General features: G+C 41.3%; 1 protein-coding gene and 1 long non-coding RNA gene across 2 annotated transcripts; one reads left to right on the top strand and one right to left on the bottom strand.

Moving 5' to 3' along the window:
• Positions 1–21,110: 21,110 nt before the first annotated feature.
• On the bottom strand, positions 21,111–26,633 carry LOC123653265. The gene is made up of 2 exons (XR_006742972.1): positions 26,538–26,633; positions 21,111–21,472 (listed from the first exon to the last, which is right to left on the bottom strand). It is a non-coding gene; the product is annotated as an uncharacterized LOC123653265 (long non-coding RNA).
• OXGR1 (oxoglutarate receptor 1) lies at positions 21,428–25,425 on the top strand. The gene is made up of 2 exons (XM_036458912.2): positions 21,428–21,534; positions 24,314–25,425. The coding sequence occupies exon 2, from the start codon at positions 24,388–24,390 to the stop codon at positions 25,399–25,401; it is 1,014 nt and encodes a 337-aa protein (XP_036314805.1). The 5' UTR covers positions 21,428–21,534; positions 24,314–24,387; the 3' UTR covers positions 25,402–25,425.
• Positions 26,634–27,853: the final 1,220 nt, after the last annotated feature.

Here is a 27,853-nt window from a genome sequence, read left to right as displayed (position 1 = left end):
GATGCTCAGTTTCCCCACATAGGGAGAGAAATACTGTGGGGCCTCCCCAGGGGGGTTGTGAGAATAAATGTGAAGTTGGCTTAGTTTAGCATGTGCAATAAGAAAGCCCTTCATAAGATTCCTCTTCATATACTTACTATTTTTAGCATGAGTTGAAACCAAAAGAAGTTATGGATTTCCCAAGAGAATTTGTGGCACCCCCACCTTTCTTTTAGGGAAAACAAAGGAGTGATAAAATTTCAACTTTCATGACAATTTAGAGCCCCTGATTCTGGAGATGGGCGAGTGCACATTTGTAATCCCTGAAAATTCATCCAACAAAAGAGGTACATTTGAAATAACTCCTCAAACTTTCTAGATTAATGTAAATCCTTAATCCTTTTAGCATCTTTACTGACATTTTGACTGACTTGAGAAGAAAAACAGAACAATTTTTCAAACAAGGAATGTTATATAACAAACATCAGCAATGCCAACCTCAAAAACACTGGGCTGCGTTAGTTCTTCCAGAGAGTGCCTTCTGCTGCCTCAAACCTGTCTGGGTTGGATATTTTTTATTGCTCCCTGAACACATGGCACATTTCCCACAAAGTTAAGGGTCATTGATGAATCCATTTCACTCTCTTCCATTTGTGTGAATGAGCTAACGTTTAAAGTAACAAAGGAACAGTGAAAACACATTAGGGCTCATTCTCAAAGACAGTGAGAGCAAACTTGCTCAAGGAAACAACTTTAAAGAGGCCACAGAAATACAGATTTATCTGTTTGCCTTAAGCATGATCATGCTCAGAATGCACATGAGTTGACCGCAAGGAGAGAGGCAGCATGAAAATCTGGGGTCTGAGAATGTGCTATATGTATACCATATTTTCCGGCGTATAAGACGACCGCCGTAATTTTTAGTTAAAATATAGGTTTAGGCCTATATTCGCTGTATAAGACTACCTCCCACTTCCGAGGCAACACCAGTTCTTTTTTTAATAGACCGCCTCTCTGACTCTGGCCAATCTGAGCAGGCTTTTTACTAGAACACAGTGTAGCCTAAACCTATGTTTTAACTGTAAAAAAAAAAAATAAATAAAAATAAAAAATAATTAGGGGGTCGTCTTATACCCCGGAAAATACGGTATGTATATATGTATATCACAAGGCAATAGTTGGGTTCTGATGATGCCTCACTCAATAATCAGGTAACTTGGTCCTTAAAGGTACCCACCCCCTAAAATAACATCTTGTTGAATGGCTACTATGCACAGGCCTTGTCTTAGGCATAGGGAAAATATTGATAGTGGTGAACAAAGACAGCCTTCTTATAGCTTAGTGGGAAAGATACAGCCAGACCACAAATACAAGTGTGATGATCTGCTGCATCTCACTGTGAACTTCCAAAAGCACTGGCCTTAGGTCATCCTGGAGCCGCTGTGGTTCCTCGTTGGATCCTTAAAGGCCCGTGTTAGTCCAAGCTTGTTCTTGTGGAGCATGACTGTCTAAAACGCAGCTTGCGTCATATGGCTGCTCACCGCAGGGTGTCTGACATCTGCTGGCTGCCTGCGGCTCTTTGGGCATATCCCCGGCTGAATGTCAAATGTCCACTTGCTCATAGCTCTTAGAAAGTCACCTAAGAAAGTGCTCTGAAATTGTCTGATTTCAGGTCACCCCTCTGCGATGCTTGGTTCTGAGGGCGCACTCTGCCCAGGCCAAGATGGCTAAGGGATCTCTAAAATGTCTAATGGTGAATGTCTAGCCATAAGCGGTTACCACAGTTCTGAGTCCAACTGCACAAGATTGGTGTCCAATAAAGTGTGCCAGAAACCTGATTGAACAGACCGATCCTCAACACTTTAAACACTCATGGAGGAGGGGGGGAAGCCATTTAAGGAAAAAAAAAATACCCCGTTTTCTGATATCAAGGGGAGATCTGTGGAATTTAGCATTAGTAGCCCAAACCCTTAGCACATGTCCTCTATGTTTTGGTGGCAGTGTTGGGAGATAGAGCTGAAATGAACCCAAGATAGTTATTAACAGAGTCAGAAGTGGGAACAGTCATGCCAGAATTCCATTATTTTCGGAAGGAGGCACCAAAAGATATAAGTGAAGTTTCAGGCACCAGAATTCTCTCAAGCACTTGACAAAGGATAGGGGATGACTCATACGTTTGTCCTATTCTGCTCCAGAACAGCCTCTTCTTCTTTCTTTTAATTGTGCTGCCTTCTGGAGTTTTCACATTGCTCTTTATCATCTGACATGTACTTTTAACCCCCCAAAAAACTAGAAATGCTATTACATTGTATTTCATTATGAATGGGGCCAGCACGTTTCAAAGCAACTATGCAATAGATCAGTACTTTTGAGCAAGGGGGCACAGTGAAAGAGTCCTAATAAAATGTGCTGGTAAGCCCTAGCCACCTTGGCTCAGTGGGTAGAGTGTGAGCCTGTGGACTGAGGGGTTCTGAGTTTGATTCTGGTTAAGGGCATGTACCTCTGTTGCAGGTTCCTACCCAGGCCAGGCCCTGGTTAGGTGCATGCAGGAGGCAGCCAATCGATTTGTTTCCCTCACATCAATGAGTCAGGGTCCCCAGTCTTGAGTATTCTACAAAGACATCCATCAAGAGCTCTACATTTTAAGTAGATGGACAGGTTTTGAGAACTTTCCAAGGGGGAACACATTAAGGAGGCTTCGTTTTTACATTTAGGCTATTAGTCTGGATTATCATAAATCAAAAAGCAGAGCTCTGAGGGAAAGATACTCACATATGGTCTTTGAGAGGATTACCTTATTGATCTCATCCATAACTAAGTCCATTAATTATTGCCTGTGCTAACTATTGAGTAACAGTCACAGGAGATGGTAAGTGTCTAGGTGAAGTTTGGACTGTGAAGTTAGACTTCACGGGTTTCATTTTCTGGAACTGCATTTTCCTATAGCTATGTGACCGGTGAAAGCATCTCATCATCACATGTGTAAAATGGGACTGACACTATGACCAGCTTCGTAGGGTGAAGTGCTACTTGTTAACAGCACATAGAATGGAGATCATTCATGGCGAATGCTGGGTGCTTGAGAGGTTCCCCAAAGAAGTTTGAGGATCACCGAGGACAGGGTGCTTTTGTACAGTGTTCTAGACCCAGCCCTGCCACCTGACACTCCGCCTCAGGCACACAGTCTCCAGCATCCTGATGCAGCCGAGGGCAGGCCAGAGAGAGACTGACAGCGAGAGCAGAGGCAGGTGCAAGCTGGTCTCTGTTTATCCCTGCACACATGTGTGGCTGAGGTCAGTGTTCAAGGACAAGGAGGGGAAGGATGGTGGCTACTGCTTGGACCTCGGAGCCCAGCACTCTTTGTCCATGAATGCCACAGACTAGCTCTCCTTCTTGGCTTCCAAGAAAATGGCAGAGGGTGAGGATTTGTTTCTTAAGCTGTCCACAGCACACAGGGGGAAAGGTGGCTGAAACGCAGCTCACTAGACAAACGTGTGCATGTGGCTCCATGGTTCTTTCTATGAATATGCAACAAGCTCATTTTTCTGAGAGAAGTTACAGAAGCAAGGAGTGCTTGGCATTGTCTGCCTGCTATGTCTGAGGAGAACCGGTTATTTGCAAAGTCCAGGCATTTTCCTTATGTTCACTAATTTAATAAGACAAACCTTGAATTGTGCATAGACATAGCTTTAAATGTGTCCCTTTAAAACAGATAACTTGCTATCTCAGTCCTTGGGAAGAGAAACAATGTTACTGCTTTCTGCCTCTCCCTCCTCGCTCTCTCTCTCTCTCTCACTCTGTGTGTGTGTGTGTGTGTGTGTGTGTGTGTGTGTGTGTGTGTGTGATGACTACATCGCTCCTTTGGGGAAATTTTATGAAGGTTTCTCTTCACAGTTCCAGTTTTGCCTTTTAAGGCTTAATTATCCACATGTCCCATTGTAGATGGAGGGCTCTCTGCTGACAGCCACTAATGAACAACACATGTACTGATGCATGTGTAAAGACCACCATCGAGGCTCAGAGCTAGAGACCCCAAAACAGTAAAAGGCGGTGGCTTTTGAGTGGAGACGCTTATCATGCCCACAGTCACTCAGACACAAAACTTATCCGAAGCCACAGGTAATCCAGTGTATTTGTAGTTTATAAAATTATTTTGTGGCAAATAACAAAAACAAAAGAGGGATAGAAACCATCCCTATGAACTCAATCAAAACTTTTTAAATGTCTCTTGTGATCTACAAACTCAAGAAATAAAAACTTACATTTTCCTTCCCAATGGACACTTCTGAAATGTTCTTGGCTTTGATAACTTTTTCTGAGTCAGTCAACCAATAGATTTCCTAATTCAAAGCCAGGGCTGACCTTGTAGCCCAGGCTCATGCTCGAAGGGTTCCTCATTTGGTTTAATGTGCTGCTGTTGCTGTCTTGAAAATCTTAGTAATGTTACCTTTGAGCTTGTGTTTTGTATGTGACATAGGTTGAGACAATATTTGTATACTAGAGGCCCAGCTTGCAAAGTCACGTGCGGGTAGGGTTCCTAGGCCTAGCCTGCGATCAGGGCCTCCCACTTGCCAGTCCCCAGTCCCGGCCCCCAAGCCCCACCCCGGTTCCCCGTGGTTCCCCATTCACCATCCTGTGATTGGAACCTGTGGGCCAGGGGGAGGGACCGAGAGGTGGTCAATGCATCTCATAGTGACTGGTTGAATGGTCATTCTGGTCATTATACCATTATGGTCGCTGGGCTCTTATTACATAGGATAAAGCAGAGGAAGCCACATGCAATATGCATGTCCACTGCCATTCTTTACAGGCCTGTTTACAAAGAGCATTTGTGACCCTCAACCAAAGAATGCCAGTGGCCCTGAGAGGTGTGAAAGTCAGTGATTTAAAGCAAGTGGAAGGCAAGTGTTAGGCAGATGACTGGGTCAGAGGGGCACTGACAGCACCAGTCGGCCATCCTCTCTGTTTGAATCAGACCTTGCTTTGGACCCACCAAGAAGGCAATGATGCTGTAATAAACATTAATGGGCAAGGAACACTATCATACTATTTTTCACTTGTGTTATTTCCTAAATAAGCCAATGACATATTGGAAGTGGTGACATAAAAAGGAAGGAAAAGATAGGGCAACCCATAGTTCAGTTTCCTTTCAGTCTTTTGTTACTCATCAGTAAGTTGGGGACAGAGTTGGTAGAATGTGTGTGTATGAAAAAGTAAAAAAAAAAAAAAAAAAGAACTACAGGAGGTAAGTTAATTTTGAGTAGTGTTTCCACTGTTGAGGTAAAACCAAAACACATATAACAAGCTTTGAAATAAGGTTTGTATAATTTTGAGGATGCTTCACATGACTTAAATGCTCTTATAGTTGCATTTAAAACTGGCATTGTTGCTGAAACTGGTTTGGCTCAGTGGATAGAGCATCGGCCTGCGGACTAAAAGGTCCCAGGTTCGATTCCAGTCAAGGGCATGTACCTTGGTTTTGGTCACATCCCCAGTAAGGGGTGAGCAAGAGGCAGCTGATCAATGATTTTCTTTCTATTCCTCTCTGTAAAAACTCAATAAAATATACTTAAAATAAATAAATAAATGAAACTGGCATTGCACCATATAAAGATGAATGGTAGCCCTGACTGATGTTGTTAAGTGGTTAGAGCGTTTGCCTACTCACCAAAGGGTATCAGTTTAGATTCCCAGTTAGAAGAGCACACAGCTGGGATGCAGATTTAATCACTAGCCTCAGTCAGGGTGGGTGCAGGAGGCAAGCAATCAATATGTCTCTCTCATATCCATGTCTCTCTCTCTCTCTCTCTCTCTCTCTCTCTCTCTCTCTCTCTATCTCTATCTCTTTCTCATTCCCTCCCTCCCTGCTTTCCAATCTCTGTAAAAATCAATGGAAAAAATATCCTCAGGTGAGGATTAACAAATATATAACAAAAATAAATAAAGATGAATGGTAAACTTTATGTTAATAATTTAAAATGTTAATTTGTTTTCAGTTAGAATTAGGTTAAATAGCAATTTAAAAGCAAACAAACACTATGACAAATCAAGAAGAAAGGAAACCCTTTAAAGGCACTTTCTCCTGCTTTTGAAGCAAGGAACCCTGTTTGTTCATTTTGTAATGGGCCTTGCAAAGAGCTGGCCCTGCTCAAAGCCTAATAAGTGCACAGGTCCATGGTTCCAAAGAGAATGCAATAACTGAACGCACCAGGTAGTAATGTCAGGAGAGAATACTGTCCAGTAGCTCAGCCTTCAAAGGCAAGTGCCTATAGGATAAGTACAAGGCTTCCCTGGAGTTGTCCTATGATCATAACTGGTCTGCAGGATTGCATTTTCAGGAGGGAAGTCCCCCAGTACCTGCTTCCATCTTTACACACTCTCACCCCCCTGCTGTCTGCCCACATGGGCATCACTGTGATGTGACCACAGGAACTAAAGAAAATCAGGTTTGGAAGCAGTCCTGAATGAAGGACAGGAGTGGCAGTATTTCTCTTTCAAATAAATGTATGATAAAATAACCAAATATGGATGTATCTCTTCAAAGATTGTCACTTTGGGATTTTTTGGCAACCTATTTGTCCCTAGTTAAAAGTAACATAAAACAGAAAGCTCAAAGACATCTAAAGCTGCAGGACTGGGGATCAGCATGTTTTGACATGGAGAGGAGTGTCAGGGAAGTTTGCAAAGGCCAAGAATAACCCCCTTTGAAGAAGGAATAGATTAATCAAACAGAGGGAATAATCTCTCTTCAACTATCACTGAACAATTGTAAGAATCGGATATAGTTAAACTCACCATTGGGATTAAAACAGGATTTACAAATAAAGAGGGCTTAATTTTTTTTTCCAATTTATAGAAATATCAAGCTAGTATAATTAGGGAGGGAGTGATAATAAATAACAATTTTAAGTAGCAATCATACATCAGGCACAAATTAGAAAAGGGCAGACCTCGGAGGAGTGTCTATTAAAAAAAATCAAAGAAAGTTATAGCAGGTATAATTACATTACTTGTGTTTTTGCTTTTTCTAAGACAAACCATTCTAAGATGAAACCCACTTCTATCTTCACAGCTTAGATGCACCACATTCCATTTCAATTTCTTATTCACACCACCTCCTTCACATGCAGAGCTCATCCATCATGGAGAGCAACTTATCTCAATTATTATTCATAAAGTCCAGGCTAGCTAAAAACTATTTGGGGTTTCATACTCAAATCAGATTTCAACTTTGCTTTTTTCAGAGGTCAATAGGTTTGTACAGTGGTCTGTTGTATCAACAGGGCACTAGAAAAAAATTAATCATGGAAGCAATCCAAAAGGTCAAAAGGAAGACATTGAAAATGCTATAACAGAGAAATTACAGGGCCTGATATGTGTTTTTCTGAGGCGTTTTAATTTACACTCAGAATCATGGCAAAAATAAAAAAGTAAAAAGATGACATTGCTTAATGTAGTTTCTGAAAGAGAAAAATGACATAAGAAGCTAGTAGAGTAGGCAAATAAATTTTGCTAGCTCATTCTGGCCTAGTGTTCTTTAAAGAGTCTAATGAAAGAGGAGAAATTCTAACAGAGGAAGGAAAAGGAATGGTGAGTTGTGTAAGGATATATAAGTTGGGATTAATGCTGAAATAATTTTCTTCTATTTGCTTCAAACTAACCATCCTGTGCTGGTCATTAGTAATGTCACTGGGGCTCACAAGAGTGACAAATTGCATTATGGGTACCTCAGCAAAGTAGAGAGTGTGGACTTAGTTTTTTATGGTGGATGTCTGAGTGTGTGTGTGGTGGAGGATGCAGTCTTGCGTGGTCATAGAGGTAAAGAGAAAGTTAATGTCTGTGTGATATGCTGGTCTAGTAAAGTTTCCCTTAAGCTGGCAAGAGTTTGGCACGAACCCCTGAATCTATTCCATAAAACAATAGCTTAAAGAACCATCTGAGTCTAGAGTCCATTATTATTTTTATAGTGTCAAAGGTCCAAAAAAGAAAAAGAGGAAATAAAACCTTGACCACAAGAGTAAACACAGGAAGATACAAACCAGAACAAATAACTAAAATATATTGTAATTAATGTAACTTGATATATAAGCTATATAAGTAATGAAAGAATTAATCTTTAAAGTAAGAACAACGTGGTTCCTTCCTTCAAATAGTTTCCTGGGATGTCCTTTTTTCTTAGTAGAAACTTACTGATAAAATATTTTAATGCAATGCCTGCCCAGCAGAGAAACTAGTGGACAAAAAGGTGCTAAACACATGTGAATTAGCTCTTATTAAACTTTCCTGCTCAAAAACGTTTAATGGCTCCCCACTGCCTGTGTAATTAGATACAGACTCCTTAGCAAACTCTGTATTGGTTGCCTATTGCTGTGTAACAAATTATCATAAATTTAGTGGCTTAAAACAACACACATTTAATACCTTACAGTTTCTGTGAGTTTAGGGTTAGGAGTCCAAGCATGACTTACCTGGTCCTTTGCTTGGGGTCTGGCCAGGCTGCAATCAAGCTGTTGACCATGGTTGGGTTCCCATCAAAGCTCAGAGTGGACCTATTTACTTCTAATCATCCTGGGGTGTTGCCAGGAAGAGTTTCCTTGTAGGCTACAGGACTTATGAGTCATGGCAACTTAATTTTTCAGAGCCAGGATTGCAGAAGGGGGATTTAGTTTCTTCCCAATATATTCTTATGCTAATTTTTTAGGACTTACTCGTCCCCACTACTCTTCTAGATATACCTTTTTTTTTTATTCAAAGAAAACTGAAACTCATGTTATTACCTGAACACTTCCTTTAATTCTCTGCCTCCATATTTTTGCATAAACTGGTGCTTCCTCCTGAATTTCCTTCTTACAAACATTTAACTTGCTCTGAATTCTACTCAATGTGTGTCTCAAATGTGTGCTGTATTCATTTTTGAAAGGTAACATTTTGCTGGCATTGCCTATGACAATCATTTATCTTGACATCTATTTTTTATTCAATTCAGAGGAATCATCTTTAAAAAGCACTGGCTGCTGCTCAAAAGGTTCATCCCAAAATATTGCACTGGTCCATGAATTGAGCCCCAGATTCCAGACAGGTTCCTCACTTCATTAATCCTTTCCTTTCTTTTGATTTTACAGGCTTCTTTTGTTTTCCTATCGGGTCTAGTAATAATTAATGTCGTTTTTAAACATTCGTTTAAAATCTTGCTTGGCGTTGACTTGTATTGACATAACCTTCAAACACGTGGTATCTACAGAACGTGTGAAGTGCAATTAACAAGTTTTGCTTGAAAAAGTTTGTGTTTGGTTTGGTTTTTGTTGCAAAACTAGGGCTAAGAAGATGGCGGATGAAGAGCATATTCGGCACTGCATGCTTTACGAGTTCCAGTTAGGAAGAAAAGCAAGTGAGGCTGCAAAAAACATCTGTAGTGCTCTTGGTCAAGATGCAGTTAGCGCCAGAAAATGCCAGCGTTGGTTTAAGAAATTTCGCGAGGGAAATTTTTTGTTAGATGACAAGAGTGTTCGAGGCCGTGTGTCCAATTTTGATCAAGAAGCTCTTCAAGCTCTTTTGGTGCAAAATCCTCAAATTACCCAACAAGAGCTTGCGACAACTTTAAATTGTTCACAAAAAACAATTTCCAATCAATTGCGTGCACTTGGCAAAGTCCAAAAGTTTGGAAAATGGGTTCCTCGTGAGTTGACCGACAACAACCGTAATCAAAGAGTCACAATTTGCAGTTCGCTCCTCTCTCGTCAAAACCGTTTGCCGTTTTTAGAGCAAATTGTTACCGGAGATGAAAAATGGGTGCTGTGTGTTAATTTGAAAAGGCGGCCTCAATGGTTGGACAAAAATGAGGCTCCGCAGCCCACGCCAAAACCTGACTTGCATGCGAAAAAAGTGATGTTGTGTGTTTGGTGGAATTTTAAAGGAATTCTTCATTATGAACTTTTACCATCTAACCAAACCATTACAAGTGCAGTGTATAGTGCCCAATTGGAAAGGTTAGCCCAAGCTTTAAGAGAAAAAGAACCCGCGCTGATTAATCGGAAGGGCGTAATTCTTCACCACGATAACGCACGACCGCATACTGCAAGAATCACTGCTGAAAAACTGCGCCAGTTGGAATGGGAAGTTCTCCCTCAACCTGCATATTCTCCTGATATTGCCCCTTCCGATTACCATTTGTTTCGTTCTTTGCAAAACTTTCTTCTTGGAAAAAAATTTAATAATGAAGAATGCCTCAAAAATGCATTGACCAAATTTTTTGCATCAAAATCACAAGAATTTTACAACAGAGGGATTAAAATGTTTCCTGAGCATTGGGCACAAGTAGTAGAAAACAACGGCAACTATATTGTTGATTAAATTTTGTTGTATTGTTTAAATAAATTCGATTTAAAAAAGTATTAGAAAACGACATTAATTATTACTAGACCTAATATTATAGCTCTACATCACCTCCTCGGTTCATGTGGATACCTGTGCAGGTTGTCTGGTTTTACATATCCTGTCTCTGCTCTGAGTTAGAGCTGCCCTCATCTTTGAATTGCCCTCCATTCAGTCTTGTTCTCTCTATTAAAATGCTTAGTTCTCATCCTCAGCTGGTTTCTTTAACTTTAAAGTATGAGAATAATCAAGGAGGTTAATTACTATGCAAATATATGGGCTTCGCTCTCAAAGTGTATATCAATATGTCTGGTGTGGACCCTGGGAATTTACCACTTTTTCAGACACCATAGGAGTCTCTCACACAGATAACCCAGAATCATACCCTGCGGAACAAGGTTGTACCTATTCAACCTCACTCTCTAATTTCAAACCTTTCTCAGATTTCTCAAGGTTGCTTCTTCATTCTTGTCTCAATCTCAGCAGTTGATTTAGCCAAATGGTTCTCAAACTTTCCTTTATGTTATAACCATCAATTCCTAACACACTTCCCATACTAATTAAATCAAAGCTCCTTTTTGGAGTTCATTATTTTTAATCAATGTATAAATACATGCAGTAAGATGCAAAGATTTTTAAGTATATAAGTCAATGAGTTTTGACAAATATATTCATCTATGTAACCTTAATCAAGATATAGGACATTTACTTCAACCTAGAAAGTTTCCTCTTGCTCATACCGCAAGAGGAAAGGTATATCTCCCCTCCAGAAGCCACCATTATTCTAATTTTCATCCTCATTGATCTTTTGTTTGTTTGTTTGTTTGATCCTGATGAGATCAAGATGGAATCATAAAAAGTAGGTTTTTTTGTTTCTGGCTTCTTTTGCTCAATATAATATTTTTGAGATTCATCAATGGTTGGCATCATTAGTTTTTTAAAATGTTTGAAGTATTTGTAATATGTAAATATTGTTAAGTTTGAAAATCAAATTTACCCTAGTCATTTTCAACTTTGTGTAGAGTGTTAACCTGGAAAGCTGTAAAAACCCAAAGCAAACAAACTAACAACAGAACACAATCATACTCATGCCCACTTTCACAGTTTCTGAATTAATTGGTCTGGGATGAGAACTTAGCATTGGCATTTTTGCAAGCTCCCCCATTGATTCTAATATTCTGCTAGCATTGAGAACCTCTGGTCTAGCCTCTCAGATAATGGGATTCCATTTCAAGTTCATGAGGATCTTCCCCATCTTTAATATCTCAGAGGAATTGGTGTTTTTTTCTTTTTTCTATTTATGCTCCTGACCTAATAATAGATACTATTTTATGAATTCTTACTGTATGTTAATGACTTTCTATATATTATTATATATCTCATTTAGGTCTTAAATAATCATATTATCCTACGAAATAATCATATTATGCAGCAAATGACCAAAATGGTGCTTCAAGAGAGAAGTTATATAACTTGTAAAGGTAGGGGCCAGGATTCAAACACTTGTTTAGTATTTTCAGAGTCATACCTCTCATCTATTATGCCCCTTGTCCATTAATTATCTCTTACATTTTTATTCTCCATTGGCTATTTTATTTCCATTAGTCTATAATAATGTTTAGGTTTTCTTTATCATAATAAAAAGAATAAATAAAACTTTTCTGTGGTTATGTCAGTCTTCAAGCTACATTCTTTATTTCCTTTTCCTTGAATTCCCAACTTCTTAAACTTTTCATTTTACAATTCCACCCATGGCACAAACTATCATCAGCAACTGAAATGCTTCTCGGTGGCTAATGATTTCCTAAAAACCCCATTCAATCATTTCGCTTAGTTTTCATTCCTTTAAAATCTTGACCACTCTTTCCCCATGTTCCTTTTCATATGCTTAACTGACTGGACAGAGGCCAGTGGAAGGCAGCTTGGTCTCAACTAGTAAGGAAAACCTCAAAGAACTTAGTATTAATTAAGGTCAAATAAGAAATCTGATTCATGATTATAGTAATAATTGTCTAACAATTATAGTCAATTGTTATTGCCTACTATGTACCCATCTGAAGTGCTGTGCAAGATCCAGCACATAGATTATCTTGTTGATTAGGCAAGATTCAGGTTTATAAAACTCTAGAGGCTCAGTGCATGAATTCATATCTACACAGGTGGGATCTGCTGGCCCAGCTCCTGATTGGGGTGGATCAGGGCTAGGCCTGGCAGGAGGAAGAGATGGCAGGAGATTGGCCCCATCAGGGTTGGCAGTGGGGAGGGGCAGTAGGGAAGAGCTGCAGGTGATTAGCCAGTGGGCTCTGCACCCAATTGGTGTGGGAGGGCCGATCAGGGGGAGGGGCTGTGGGCAGTTAGCTGACAGGCTCTGCCCCTGATTAGAGTGGGAGGGCCAATATACGGTGGGGCCAGGCAGGGGGAGGGCTGCAGGAGGTTGGTGGGTAGGCCCTGCCTACTATTGAGGTATGGGGGCATTGATCAGGGGCTGTGGGCTGATCAGGGTGGGCCAGGCAGTTCGGGGGCAGAGTTGGCTGGGAGGGAGAGCTGTGGGGAGTTGGCCAGTCAGCCCCACCCCTGATCAGGCAGTTTGCTGGCTGCAGTGGGTGTCATAGCGACTGGTTGTTCCTGTCGTTATGGCATTATAATAGTTTGTAAAACTATTAAACAGTTTAAAAATTAATAAATGCTGGATCATATGGTAGAGACTACAAGAAAGAAAGTATTCAGAAGAGAAAATAATTTCTGGACAAATATATTCATAGAATAGTATTTAATTAAGTCTTATAATATAGTTAAGTCTTATAATATCTTTATGAGTACTCATAGAGTAGTTAGTATGGTCAGAAAGATGCAATAGGAAGGATGGTCCAAACAGGGGACCCTGTACCAGCAGAGACAAAGAGCACAACTTCTTGGTGATGGCTTTCTCTATCCTCTGACTTTTCCATACTTCTTTTATTTACCACATTTCCTTTGGTCTCCAATCTCCATGTCTTCCTGCTTTCATTGTTTGCCATATTTCCCATTAAAACTCTTCCTGGGCAGACTGGTAATCCCATCCTTAGCTGTGGCTATCAGTCTGGCTTTATTAGCTGCCTGGGTCTTTATCCACTTCTAAAAGACAATAAACATCTCCCAGATGATCCTGGGGTTGATCTAAGGATAGACAGTCTAGATCAGGTGTCGGCAACCTACGGCTCCAGAGCCGCATGCGGCTCCGACAACTTGCAAGCCTGTGTGAAAATGAAGGTAACGTCTTACAGCCCTGATGTGCTGACACTGTGCACTGAGGTTCAGGAGCAAAAATCCCATTAACCAGGTAAATTAAATATTTTAATTAGCTATTAATTTGCAAAAATATATTTTACATTGTTAAGTGAAAAAGTCCTTTTTTTCTTCAGATTGACAGCTAACTGCACGATCCAGTATATAGCATTAAGGTAAGAAACAATATATGCAGTGTTATATTTGTTTTAAATGTCGCAATGGTTTTGCGGCTCCAGGTTTGTTTTTTTCTTTCGGAAACGGGTCCAAGTGGCTCTTTATGTCTTAAAGGTTGCAGACCCCTGGTCTAGATGATCTCTTTCCCAATCATTCTCTAAATTCCTCAGAAAGGCCTCCTTTCAAATAAGTATCCACAACACCACATCATTATGATAACATTTAAAAACATCAAGTGATGTTTACATAGCAGCACAGCAGGTGACTCACATTGGCACAACAATCGCATACATAGTTTTCTAAGAAACTACACTTTTATTTTCTCTTAAGTTTTCACAACAAAGATCCATTTAATCTGGCATGGACTTTAGGGAGGTGTCTTGCCCTCCATTTTTCCTAGATGGAGGCCTGGAAAGGGAATTTCCTTCCTTAGCTAATGGGCTTGCTTCCCAAACACTAAAATTCAGGCCTCAAACTTCTGGGACTCTCTGCACTATGCCACTTCTTCCTCACTGAAGAAATATTGGAAAAATCTGGAAGGCCTGGCAATAGTTGAATTTGTTGCCTAGTATATTATAGACAAAACATTTATTTTCTTTAAACAGTGCTTCTTCACTAAGCAATCAATTTTAGAAAACAAGTAAACTACTTTTAAAAAACTATATGTTTATTGATTTTAGAGAGGAAGGGAGAGAGAGAGAGATAGAAACATCAATGATGAGAGAGAATCATTTATTGTCTGTCTCTTCCATGCCTCCTACTGGGGATCAAAGCAGCAACCTGGGCATGCGCCCTGACCAGAATCAAACCCAGGACCCCTCAATCCACAGATCAACACTTTTTCTACTGAGACAAACCAGCTATGGCAAGTAAAGAATTTTTTTTTTTTTTTTTAATCAGGAGAATTCATCAGGTCATAGAGCAGTGAAGGCCTTGAGTGGAGCTGGGGCCAGGTCAAGGAAGGTAAGGGGTATGGGGGAAAAATAGGAACATTAGTAATACTGTTAACAATAAAAATTTTAAAAAATGAAATTGGAAAAAAAAAAGTCACACAAAAAAAGAAAAAATCCATCTCAGAAAAATACCAAGACATATCATATTGCTGCCAAAGTTAAAGCAAAGTCTAACAAGGTCATATATGGTGTTTCAAAATATAGGTTTTATCATTATTCAGATGTGGTGAGGCTAACAAAACAGGAGATGATTAGCATTGAAAAGATAGTTTGTTATACTCATAGATCCCAAGAGGAGGGCCATGCCATACCACAGGGAGCCACAAGGAGAAAAACTAGGGTTGGGCATGAGGTAGAAGGAGGTGGAGAATTGTGGTGAGCACCTTTATTGTGGTTTCTGCAGGAAGGGACAGGCAAAGAAAGGAAATCAGGTTTAGGATTGCCTAGTTTGAATTACTTCAGTGAAATTTGGCATATAGGGGTTGCTCTCCTAGTTTTCTGGTACCTGACCCTGTGGGTGATTAGGACAGGTGGATAGTGGCCCAGAACGTGAGAGCGCAATAAAGAAGAAGGGGCAGAGGAGAGGGAATATGGTCTCTGCATGGGTTGATTTGCATTTGAAAGTACATTGTCTGATGAGTTTTTTATCTCTAAGAATTGGTAACCACAGGAAGGACAATCTGTTCTGTATCACTAGGATCCCAGATATCAAAGCACCAGAATATAGAAAATAATAGACATGGTTAATGCAAATGGTCAAGAATGATGAGAAATGATAACCAGGAGAGAGAGAAGTAGATGGTCCACATTAGCACTCATGATTTGTTCCTTTCTTACTCAACTCTGAATAAGAACTAAGCCTATGTTGCTCTTGCTTCTTCCCCACTGCCAACCTCCAGCTCCATAACGAATAGCTGTTTGGAGAATGCCACTTGAATCTGCCTTCTCTGCAGAGTTACATGGGGCTTTCTAAAGCAGTGCTTTGGACTCAGAGGAACTCTGGGTATCCAGCTTATCCTGGATATAAGTCTCATCTCCTGCCTCAAGGAGCAACTGCATCACCTGTGCTGCTCAAATACCTTTGAATTAAATGCTGGAATTCTGGTCTATCGGGTGCTCATTTTAGAGAAGAAAGTACATTTCTGAATCTGGACAAGAGACCAACTTTAAATGGAAGTTAAATTTTATCCTTATATAGGTCTGACTTAGGATTATTAAAAGATAACTTCAAGGTCCTCAACTAAAAGCTTAAAACATAGTCTAAATTAGTGATATTTTCTGATGCAAGTTGTTTTAAAGAAATATAAATTATATTATCCTCTTTATTCAGAGATGTATGAGATCTATATTGGCTACTATTGTAATAATATTTTCTCCAACAAATGATCCCTCTTATGTGAGGATTTTGAGTTATAATAAGAAGTAATATTTACAGATAAACAATCCTATCTAATAAAAGAGTAATATGCAAATTGACCATCACACCAACACACAAGATGGCTGCTCCCATGTGGTCAAAGATGACTGCCCCCATGTGGACACAAGATGGCAGCCAGAAGATGAACAGCAAGGGAGGGCGGTTGGGAGGGACCAGGTCTGCAGGGGAGGGCAATAAAGGGCAAACAGGCTGGCAGGGGAGCAGTTAGGCATCAATCAGGCTGTCAGGGGAGTGTTTAGGGGGTTATCAGGCTGGCAGGCAGAAGTGGTTAGGGTCAATCAGGAAGGCAAGCAGGCGAGCAGTTGGGAGCCAGAGTCCTGGATTGTGAGAGAGATGTCGACTGCCCACTAGGAATGGGCCTAAACAGGCAGTCGGACATCCCTCTAGGGATCCCAGATTGGAGAGGGTGCAGGCTGGGCTGAGGGACACACACCCCTGTGTACAAATTTTATGCACTGGGCCTCTAATAAAATATAAAAAAGACAACTCATAAAAATCATCTTGCTGAAGGAGCCAATTTTTAGAGTGTTGGATTATAGCTCAATGTTTCTGATAAACCAATGCCTTCAATCAAGTGGCCCAGTCACCCCCAGCTCAGAGTAGATAGTAAGAACAGGGCTGGTGGCTTTGATCTTACACAAGCCTCCCTTTGGCCCTGTCCTCATGTTTGTAACTTGGGTTTCTCTAATTCTCAGTGTTTTCCTTTGCAAAGTGAGACTGTAAGAGTGGATTTTTAAAATAAAATTTTGAAGATTGTGGTAAAATACACATAACATAAAATTTACTGTCTTAATCATTTTTAAGTGTACAGTTGAGTGATATTACGTCCATTCACCTTGTTGCACTACCATCACCACCGTCCAACCACAGAACGCTGTTCATTTTGTAAGACTGAAACTCTACACCCATTAAACCAGGGGTGGGGAACCTTTGGCCTGCAAAATCATTTGGCCAAGCCCTGCCAAGTTATTAGGGCTGAGCTAATTAAATTTTTGACCAAATGTAGCAGACTAGTTTTTAAGTTGATAATTTTGTATGGCCCATGAATGATGTTATAAAAATCCAAATGGCCCTTGTCAGAAAAAAGTTTCCCCACCCCTGCATTAAACAAACACTTCCCATTCCCTCTTCTTACAGCCCCTGGCAGCCACCATGCTATTTTCTGTCACTATTAATCTGACTACTCTATATTTCTCATATAGGTACAATCATAAAGTGTTTGTCCTTTTGTCACTAACTTATTTCACTTATCATAAGGTTCATTCATGTTGTAGAATGTGCCAGAATCTCATTCCTAAGTTCATTGAATGGATAAATCATATTTTGCTTATCTGATCATTCACCTCTGAGCACTTGGGTTGCTTCTACATTTTGGCTATAGTCAATAATGCTGCTATGAACACGGATACACAAATATCTATTTGAATCCCTATTTTCAATTTTTTGGGGGTGTATACCCAGAAGTGGAATAGCTAGATCATATAGTAATTCTATTTTTAAGTTTGTGAGGAACCATTATGATATTTTACATTTCTAGGACTGGTATTTTTAAATGTCCCTTCCACATCTAAAATTGTAGGAATCAATATTTGTTTTAAAATATTATTTTGAAGATCAACCTAAGGACTTGTATGCATGCATATAAGCATAATCAATGGACGCAAAACACTGGGAAGGTGGTGAGGGCATGTGCCAGAGAGTAGGAGAAGCTGGGGGAAGGTCAATTGGGGAAAAAAGGAGACATATGTACTACTATTTGTAATACTTTAAACAACAAAAAATAAATAAAAATGTTAACACAGTTAAAAAAAATTCTCTTGAAGCAATGTCCTCTTTACCTGGAAATCTGTACGCATTAAACAAACAGCAAGGGGAATGCTCAAATGTCTTTCACCCCAGAGGCCTTTTCTGACCCCTCTTTATCTTTATTACACGGGTTATGACCACTTACAGCACCCTTATTTACTAGGGTCAAACTTTAATCACCTTTTAAATTAAGTTGTTGTGTTTTTTTCCCCCCAAGAACATGAGCTTTGGGAAGGCAGAGATCATGTCTAATTCTTTATCTCCTCAATGCTTGGTATAGAATAATTAAGCAGGAACAGCCTATTGAGTGAATGTGTGGATAGACTGAAATAAATAAATAAATAAAATAAAATAAATAGGGTCAAGTAATTGCACACGACAAATTGAGGAAGTGATAAAAGTAGTAAAATTGGAGAATAATTTTCCTCTGGATGCAAAATATTTCCCAGAAGAGGCTGGGGCCCAAATAAAAATAGTGGTCAGCATGATAATTAAAATATCTAAAACAGTGCTGCCCCAACCATCAGCTTGGGAGGCTCTTCCTCACTTGGGCTCTGGGATACCAGCCTAAATAAAAGGCCCTGAAGGGTGGGCAAGCAGGTGATATTTCTGGGCTTAGACAACAGGATTGGCACCCTCCTAGGCAAGAAGCCCTCTTGCCAGTCCTTGTTTGCACCTCTGCAAATACTCCCTTTGGAAAACCGGTATGGTGTGAAGGATGTCCAGGAATCACGGGGAGTAGAAGCTATTGTCCCCGCGTTGGTCTGGAAAGCAGCAAAAGGAGGATAGGATGCCGTTTGCAGTCTGCTGGGGCGGACCTGCGCTCGCCCCTGCTCCCTCCCTGGGCTTGGTGGGTGGGCGGGGCAGGGGTGGTGCGCTGCCTCCATGGGGACCGTCAACCGCCAGGGAGCAGCCGCGCTCCAAAGGCCAAGGCCACTCCAGCGCGCGCAGGGTGCCAGGTGAGCTGCGACTTGGGAGCGGGACCCTGCGGACCTCAGGGAGCCTGGTTGGGGGACATGTGCTGATCTGGGCGTGGGGGCGTGGGGGCCTTGACCATGGAGGGGGTAAGGGGGAGGAAGAGTCAGGGGACACGTCCCTGCGGCAGGACCAGGGACAGACAGAGAGGGGCCCCAACTTCTCTAAGAGGCAGCAAGAGCACTCCACCTCCTTGCAGGGAGCTGGGGTGCCTTTGGGGAAAAGGCATGTTGAGAGGTTTGTCTCAGGCAGACCTGGAGAAGTTCTGGACTGTCATCCTATCTTGTGCCTTTTTCACCACCAAGCATGGTGCCTTTGGTTGGGGGACTTTGGGGACAAACTAGAGAGTTCATCTCTTACCCCAATTGATTGATTGATTGATTGATTGATTCTGCACTGCAAATATGTTTTTAGATCACACTGGATTGTTGTGGGTTTTTATCATGAGCAAAGCCCAGAGACGCTGGCCTACAACTCCTGTCCCCGAACCCCTCAAATGAACAAAGCGACAAAACCTTCTCCTATGCCTTTCTTTTGTCTTGCCTTGTTTCATTGCTACAGATTAAGCAAACAAGTTTGTCTCCAAACCTCCCAATTGTATGTAACATGTTGGTGTCTATGTGTGCATTTTTTTTTTTTAGGAGAGCTTCCATAAATTTCATTTGATTCTCCCAACGATAAAATAGCTAAACGCACAGCTTTGGGCCCGTCAACAGGGATGTGCTGATGGTCTATGTCTTCAGAAGGTCTGATTCTTATTTGAAAGCTGGGATTTGGGGAGAAGTTGGAGGGAGAGATTCTCTCGGGGGTTCAGGGAGGACAATAGTCACCCACTGGCACAGGTTTGTCTGAGCTAAGGACTGGTCTGTTTTCCACTGGTAGGAAATAAAAGAGTTTACAAATATGTAGATCAGGAAACCAACGTGAATCTTTGTGAATGGAAGGCCTATCCAGGTTTCTTCTTGGTAACCAAAAGGGAGCCCGACGGTAGAGTTTCCGGGAGCGCTGAGGGAAGGTGAGAGGCACAAAGGTTCAAGTTTCTTGGCCACTGGTCCACTGGAAACTTGGAAGAAGGAGGAGGGATGGGATGTGAACTCAGCCTTGGAGAGCACCAGGAACACCTGGGGTGTATGCTGGGGCTAGGGTCGAGGGAGGCCCTGTGGAAGAAGGATTGTTATTACAAAATTAACAGACATCCTTGAAAATAATCACATGCCATCAGTAATCCCACTTCACTTGTTCCCACCAAATGGGCAGGAATACTGTATGGCCACAGAAAAGTAAAAGCTGCCACTTGAGTAGTGGCAGCATTTCTGGTCCTGCGCCCTTTACCCCAGTGTGAGGTTCATGGACAGGCTGGCACTAGGATAATGGTCCTCAGGCTATGTGTTCCCAAATCCCTGATACCTGCATGGAGCCTCAAACAATCACCATCCCTTTCCAATTTCAGAGAGAAAAAAAATAGAGTGTAAAATTATAATTTCTTTTTTCCTTTATAACATTTCCCCAAGTCTTCAGTGTTTGCTTTTATTTGTGTGGCATCTTGGCTAGGTCAGAATTATATATCTGGTGATGTTGAGACACGAGGAATCATTATTTCCAGCTTATGAAACGTCCATCAGTTCTAGGTGGTCTGAGATCCACTGTTGTGGTGAAGAATAGGGAATGCATCACATTACTCTTTAATGTCCTTTGAATGTAAATACTTTCCTGGTGGGCATCCAGTGCTCTGGGTGGCAGCAGTGAATGGCACAGGACCTGGGACTGTCGAGGAAAGAAACTGCCTCATTCTACTTGGCTCACAGCCCAGAACAGTGCTTGTCTGCTGTTCTTAACGTCACACGTATTTTGTAAACTTAAACCATTCTTTGGGTGAGATTTATGGGAGAGGGGTTAAATCTCATAGCTCCTCCCCTCTTACAATTGGTCAGTCAGCTTCATTAAATCCCAAGCTGAATGGTTGTTTTTCAAATAATAAAGTAGTTGTTTCTACTCACAACCTGTCTCTTCCTGATAGGATTATTGTTTAAAACGGCCCATCACACTGCAGAGGTTTATTTGGCAATGACAGAAATTAAATTTGCCCCTTATTTAAAGAACCATGCTTTAAAAAAAAATGATAATAATAATTGCTGCTTCACTAGCCCTTCAGCACCAGATAAATTTGATGGATGTTGCTCATTGTTCTCTTATGTATTCAGCAAAAGTTTATCAAACACCTTCTGGGTGTTGGACTCCTGTTTATGCTTTCAAGGAGTTGACAGATAAGCACTGCGCACTTGAATCCTGATTTGCTAAGAGCTGACTTCGGGAGGGGCTGCTTCAGGAACTCCCCGACTGTGGCCATATTCGTTGGATTTCCGTTGTTGCCTCCTCTCAGTGCATGAGCCCATTCCCCTTGGTGCTGGCCACGGGAGAAGCCATTCACTGAGGTTCCCTGCCTCACAGCACCCTTGCTGGTCAGCAGTGCCTGACTTCTGTCATCTCCATGGCTGTGTAGGTGCTGGTTCTATGAAGAGCATGGCCAGTGAACATCAATTAACTTGACAAGGAGAGAAGTATTCACTTCGGGTAGGTCATGCCTGGTCCCAGGGAGCACTGGTTTCTCTTATGAGGATCCTAACAACTGCCCAGTGGCAAGTTACACCTCCCTGGGCTGTTCTTTTTCTAATTCTTTCAGAATAAAAGTAATAAATGTTTAAATGCTTTCTAGTCTGCACCCAACGTGAGATCTGGAAGAATATATTCCACACCAACCTACAGGGAAGGATTCTACTAATTTTGGATTGGTCAAGATGAGCAGGTCTGAAGTGTATTTCTGTTGCTACACCAAGGAAAAACTTGATGGTGCAGATTTTATTACCAGATAATAGTAGTAATGGTGGCAGGCACTGATAACAGATGCGCCACACACCTTTCAAAACACTTTATGTAGATTAACTCATCTAGTCTTCTCTCAACCCAAAGTGGTACCATTATTATTGACATTTTAGCCTTGGGTGACATAATTTAGAAGTTTGATTTATTGAGCACTTATTTCCCTCTTGCCTACTCATTGTGAGAGGCAGCCCAGCTCTGCAAACAGACTTGCCCTGTTCTCTAACTGGATTCACTACTGATTAGCAGGGTAACCTTGAGCAAGTCATTGCCTTTCTGTGCCTCAGTTTTCTCACCTGTAAAATGGGGGTGATGAGGGAACTATTCCATTAGGTTGCTGTCAGGATTAAATGAATTTACATACGTAAGATACTCAGAAGGGTGCTTTGTACACAGGGGGTATTGTTATTTTTATTATTGGCTATTCTTTTTCTTTGGAGCTTCATCTGCCAATGCCCCTAATATAGCAGCCATGCTGAGCTACTTAGAGTTCTCCTGGACCTCCTCAGCTCTGTCATATGCAGGTGCCTTGCCATATACTATTTCCTTGCCTAGAATACTTTCCTGCACTCCTGCTATGTTGGCTTACTGTTCCCTCACATGTAACTTTCCTTTAATGCCCTCTCTTATTCTCCAGGTAGCTGTTCCCACTCTTCTTTATATCTTACAGCCTTGTACCATTCATCTATCAAAGGACTTCGTGATTAACAATTACCTAACAATTATTGAGCACTTCTGTGCCCGGCAGTGTCCCATGTATTTTTCTTGATTTTCTTTTAATATTTATTGACAGCTCTATGAGGTAAGGTTATATTTGCTTAAATTATTTCTGTGTTCATCTCCCCCAGTAGACTTTGATAGTTGCTTGTACATTTGTGTGTTATTCATTTCGTATCTCTAGACCTGGCAGCGTGCCTAATTAATACACAGTGGGCACTCCATAAATGTGAAGTGGATTCATTTTTACCAACAGCTGTTTACATTCAAATAATAAGCTAATTGTCAGTAATTCTTTTATAGAATCTTCATGCTTTTCTCACTGCAGAAATTCACTCTCAAAATTTTAGAAAACACTGGTAAGCAAAAAGAAGGAAGTTCAAATCCCACTCCTCCCAGCCCTAGAGAGTCTAAACAACTGGCTTAGGGATACACAGCTGGCTACTCATCGACCAAACTGAGAATCAAAGTCAGGCATCTGGTGACAGAGCCCAAGCTCTTAAGGCTGGGATACTGTTGCTCCTCCTCTTTTCTACCACCAATAACACCAACCCCCGCTCCTCCTCTCTCCTCCCCCGCCCCGCGCCCTGAAGCATCCATCATATATATATATATATATATATATATATATATATATATATATACCTGCTCTTTGAAATTTTAACCCTGCTATTTGGCTTCTGTAAATGCTTGCTTGCTTAAATAATAAGGAAAATAAGACTACTCCCACTCCAGAGAGGCCATTAAACCTTCCCCAGATGAAGTTATCAGTGCTGGCACCAGGCCAAGCCTTTGGTTGAGGTCTCAAAGCCCCAGCACATAGGGGCTCTTTAAGAACTTGCAAAAGGAGGCTGGAAACACCCCATATTTGGGAGACAAAGAAGGTAAAAACATGTAAATAAGGAAAATTCCTCCATGTTGGGGCCCAGAATTTGAGAGACATTTTCCTCTGGGCCTGCACATATAATAATAATAATAATAGTAATAGTAATAAATGTAACTCCATCTCTCTAAGCATTGCTTGGTTCTTCTCCTGTTTTCTGTAACAACCCCCGCCCCCCATGCACACACACACCAACAAATTATATTAGCTTATTAACATGGTTTGGAAGAGCTGAAATTTGAAATGAAATCTACAATATACATACAATGGTGCAATGCAAGAAATCTACATTTAAAACATTTTTAGTATTCAGTATTTTCACTCCTTTGTGCTTTCTGCTCTGTCAGTTTTTTAGAGGCAGCATAGTAAGGTAAGGTAGAAGGAGCAGAGCTGCAAAATCAGACAAGTATGGACTGGCCCTGCCCTTGGACGTGTTTGCAGGATTAGGTTGCATAACCTCCCTCAGTCTTCCTTTCCTCAGTGGAAGGAAAGGCTATAATAAGAAACACTCTTCAGCGTTTTGTCTAGTAAGGAGGTAAAGTGCTTGATTCATGGCGGGTCTTGTTGAATCTGTAATGATGAGACCCCGTGGCTTGCCCAACAGAAATCTTGCCACATTGTTTTCTCCATGCGGCTGTTTTCCTCCCCACTCCTTCATTTTCATTCCCGAGGTAATTTAACTTTTATATTATTATTAGATGTCTTTAGCAACTTGCCTCATGGCGGTTTTCTTAGGAATTCAATTTCATCTCCTGATGAAAGAGAGAGGGGGGAAAAAAGTGGCAATTTAAAAATGTTAGAGCAATTTTCATTTAAAAGTGGATCAATGTTTTCCTTACCCCACCGTTAATGTTTTCTGCTTTCTTTTATCAGCGAGCTCCTTCTCGGTCGATTCGTATTGCCAAACTGCTGTCTCTTGTTTTCTTACAAGATGAAAGGAGACAGCCATGAATGAGCCACTAGACAATTTTGCAAATGCCTCTGATTTCCCCGATTATGCGGCTGCTTTTGGAAATTGCACGGATGAAAAACTCCCACTCAAGAAGCACTACCTCCCGGTTATTTACAGCATCATCTTCCTGGTGGGCTTTCCGGGGAACGCGGTGGCAATTGCCACTTACATTTGCAAGATGCGGCCCTGGAGGAGCAGCACGGTCATCATGCTGAACCTGGCCTGCACGGACCTGCTCTACCTCACCAGCCTCCCGTTCCTGATCCACTACTATGCCAGCGGCGAGAACTGGATCTTCGGGCATTTCATGTGCAAGTTCATCCGCTTCGGTTTCCACTTCAACCTGTACAGCAGCATCCTCTTCCTCACCTGCTTCAGCATCTTCCGTTACTTTGTGATCAGCCACCCGATGAGCTGCTTTTGCATCCACAGGACTCGGTGGGCCGTGGTGGCCTGTGCTGGCGTGTGGATCATCTCCCTGGTGGCTGTCATTCCCATGACTTTCCTGATCACATCCACCACCAGGACCAATAGCTCTGCCTGCCTTGACCTCAGCAGTTCAGATGACCTCGCCGCCATCAAGTGGTACAATCTGGTTTTGACCGCCACGGCTTTCTGCCTTCCCCTGGTGATAGTGACGCTTTGCTATGCCACGATTATCTACACCCTGAACCGAGGGCCGAGGACTCACAGCGGCCTGAAGCAGAAAGCTCGGAGGCTGACCATCCTGCTACTGCTGGTGTTTTATATATGTTTTTTACCCTTCCACATCTTGAGGGTCCTTCGGATCGAATCGCGCCTGCTTTCTATCAGCTGCTCCGTTGAGAATCAGATCCACGAAGCGTACATCTTTTCCAGACCGTTAGCCGCCCTGAACACCTTTGGTAACCTGTTACTGTATGTGGTGGTCAGTGACAACTTTCAGCAGGCCATCTGCTCAATGGTGAGATGCAAAGCGAGTGGGGACCTGGAGCCAGCGAAAAAAATCAGTTACTCAAACAACCCTTGACAAACTTCATTCACCCAACCAAAGCCTACTGGTACTTCCCCTACACTTTCTAATTACTCCAGAATATCTCCTTCAGTGGGACTCAGTAAATAACGTGCATTCATGTGTCAAGGCCAGGGCAGATCTGCCAGGAGTCCTTTGCAACCATTTGTTGACTTCCTTCCTTGGGTAGACCTAAGAATGGGATACATCCTATCAGTAAAGAGTTAAACTGTGCAAGTGGAACTATTTAAATTCAGGGCCCTGTCGGAGAACACTTGCCCTAGGTCTCAATAAGTTAGCACCTGTAGGAGAAAGCCAGCTTTCACTCGTGGTTTTATATTCCTTCATACTGAGGCCTATTTGTACTGAACCCCAAGACTATTCAAGACACTATTTGCATCTTTTTCAATATTCTTTTTTTTTTTACACTTTGTATTTTTAAACCTCTTTTAAAAATTTTTCTTTGAGATGATTAAACTCTGCTTTTCACTAAGCTTTAGCCAATTTTGTAGGTTAAAGCAAGTCAGTATCATACACTTGAGATATTCAAAGATGTCAATGCAAATGACTAAAATAAATACCTGCAAGGTAATTGGGGTATTATATTTATTGTTGTAGACCATTTTCCAAGTTGTTATTAGATTTATAAAAATTATCAAGTTATATTAATTATTACCAACGTGTTCTGGGGGGGGTGAAGGAACTTTTGGGGGACAGAAGTACTTTTAAATAACATGTATATATTGTGTATTAAATAAATCTAACGTACTTGTTATTTCTCTCTGTGGGAAAATATTTCTGGAAATACTAATTCTCTTTACATACCTTTCTCTTTTGTGACTATCATGAAAATATGACTTCTATTATCATAACTAAGCTATTTTTGAATTGTTTCTATGTTTATCACTAAGTATAAATATCAGAGCAAATTCCTAGTCTGAATATTTATACATTGAGCAAATGTGTTGATATAATTAATAAACTAATTTTAAAATCATTAGATCGGCTGGTAATATTTTTCTGTGAAAACACAGCTTTGCCACAATTATATTTAGATGAAGCTTATGTTCTCTATGTTTACAAAACAAAAATAATTCCAAGAATCAGTTGTAGAATAAGGCTGGAGTAGATGATCTGAGCAGAAGAAAGGTTACCAAAGGAACTCTTTGTGGTTGCCAGGTTCTCCTCGGACATTACACCTGATATAGACCTAATTAAGGGCACTCCTCAGGGACCTCTGCCAGGCATGCCCGGATAAGAAAGAGGAAAGTCAATAGTTCTTTACATGAGCATTCTGGATGATAAAATTCTCTCCACCCATCACCTTCCAAGCCATCTTCTCTACTCCTGGGCCTCACTAAAGCCTATGGAACAAGCTATTTCACTGGAGGGCCAGGTATGCCTGTCCATGTGGCTACATGGCATGGAGTAGCATTCAAGGGTCCATTTGGAACCTGGACACTAGGTAGTTCTCCTCTCTCCACTACCCAGCTCAGCTCCTGGACAAACACCAAAATGTAATCAGGTTAACCTCTGCACCGCTGTTGTTGTTATTCTGGCCCAGGGCATAAACGCCTTCTTATCTATTCTCTCTCTCTCTCTCTCTCTCTCTCTCTCTCTCTCTCTCTCTCTCTCTCTCTCTCCTTCTCTCCCTTTCTCCCTCTCTCCCTTCTTACTTTAAAGATTTTACCCACCTGAGAAAAATCACTTCAATCTCCTTCATGTCTATCTCAACTTGTCTCTCTAGCTTCTTTTATCCCTTTCCTTCTATCAATTTACAGAACAATAAATCATCTCTGATATTAATTCTTCTACTTTGTCTTTGGTCCTTATTCTGCTTTCTTAGGGACCTCCTCTGACACTCAATCCCACTTTCTCCATTTTTTAACATTTCTATTACCCTGGATAATTGACCTTAGCTTGGGAACATGTATAATTTCCCTTTATCCTCAAAATACCTTCCTTGGATTCAGCTGTTCTGTCATTTTCTTATCTGGCTTGTTCCCTGCAGTTATGGGTCAGGTTCAGATGACTGTCTGCCTCCCAGGGTTCTGCTGAGAGAATATAATCACACAGATCCAAGCTAAATTGGATTCAAAGGGTAAGTTTTATTTTCCAAAGTAAAGAGTTCAGGGCTGTTCAGGGCTAATTGTGCTGGAGGATGCAGTTTGGAACTGAGGCCAAAAAAGAGATTGATGATACTTTCAAGGCCAGAATGGGACCGGAATGACCTTGCCTCACATGCCCAGTTGTGGGCAGAGAAAGTGTAAGAACAAAAGGCAGAGCTCTGACTGTCTGCCAGAGAGGGAGCTGCCTGCTTGGCGTGCTGTCTGCACAAGGACTGGAGGCTCAAGTCAAGCTCACTGCCTCTGAGTGCAGGGAACTCAGAAAAAAACCTGCTATGAAATCTGGAGACACAGTAACTCCTTCACTTCATTTTTTAATTTAATATCATGGAAATTTTAAGTAT

This window comes from Pipistrellus kuhlii, unplaced genomic scaffold (assembly GCF_014108245.1).
Source record: "Pipistrellus kuhlii isolate mPipKuh1 unplaced genomic scaffold, mPipKuh1.p scaffold_m20_p_3, whole genome shotgun sequence".
NCBI classification, from domain to species: Eukaryota; Metazoa; Chordata; class Mammalia; order Chiroptera; family Vespertilionidae; genus Pipistrellus; species Pipistrellus kuhlii.
The sequence above is the reverse complement of the archived record's forward strand: the minus strand, read 5'-3'. Positions and strand labels throughout refer to the sequence as shown.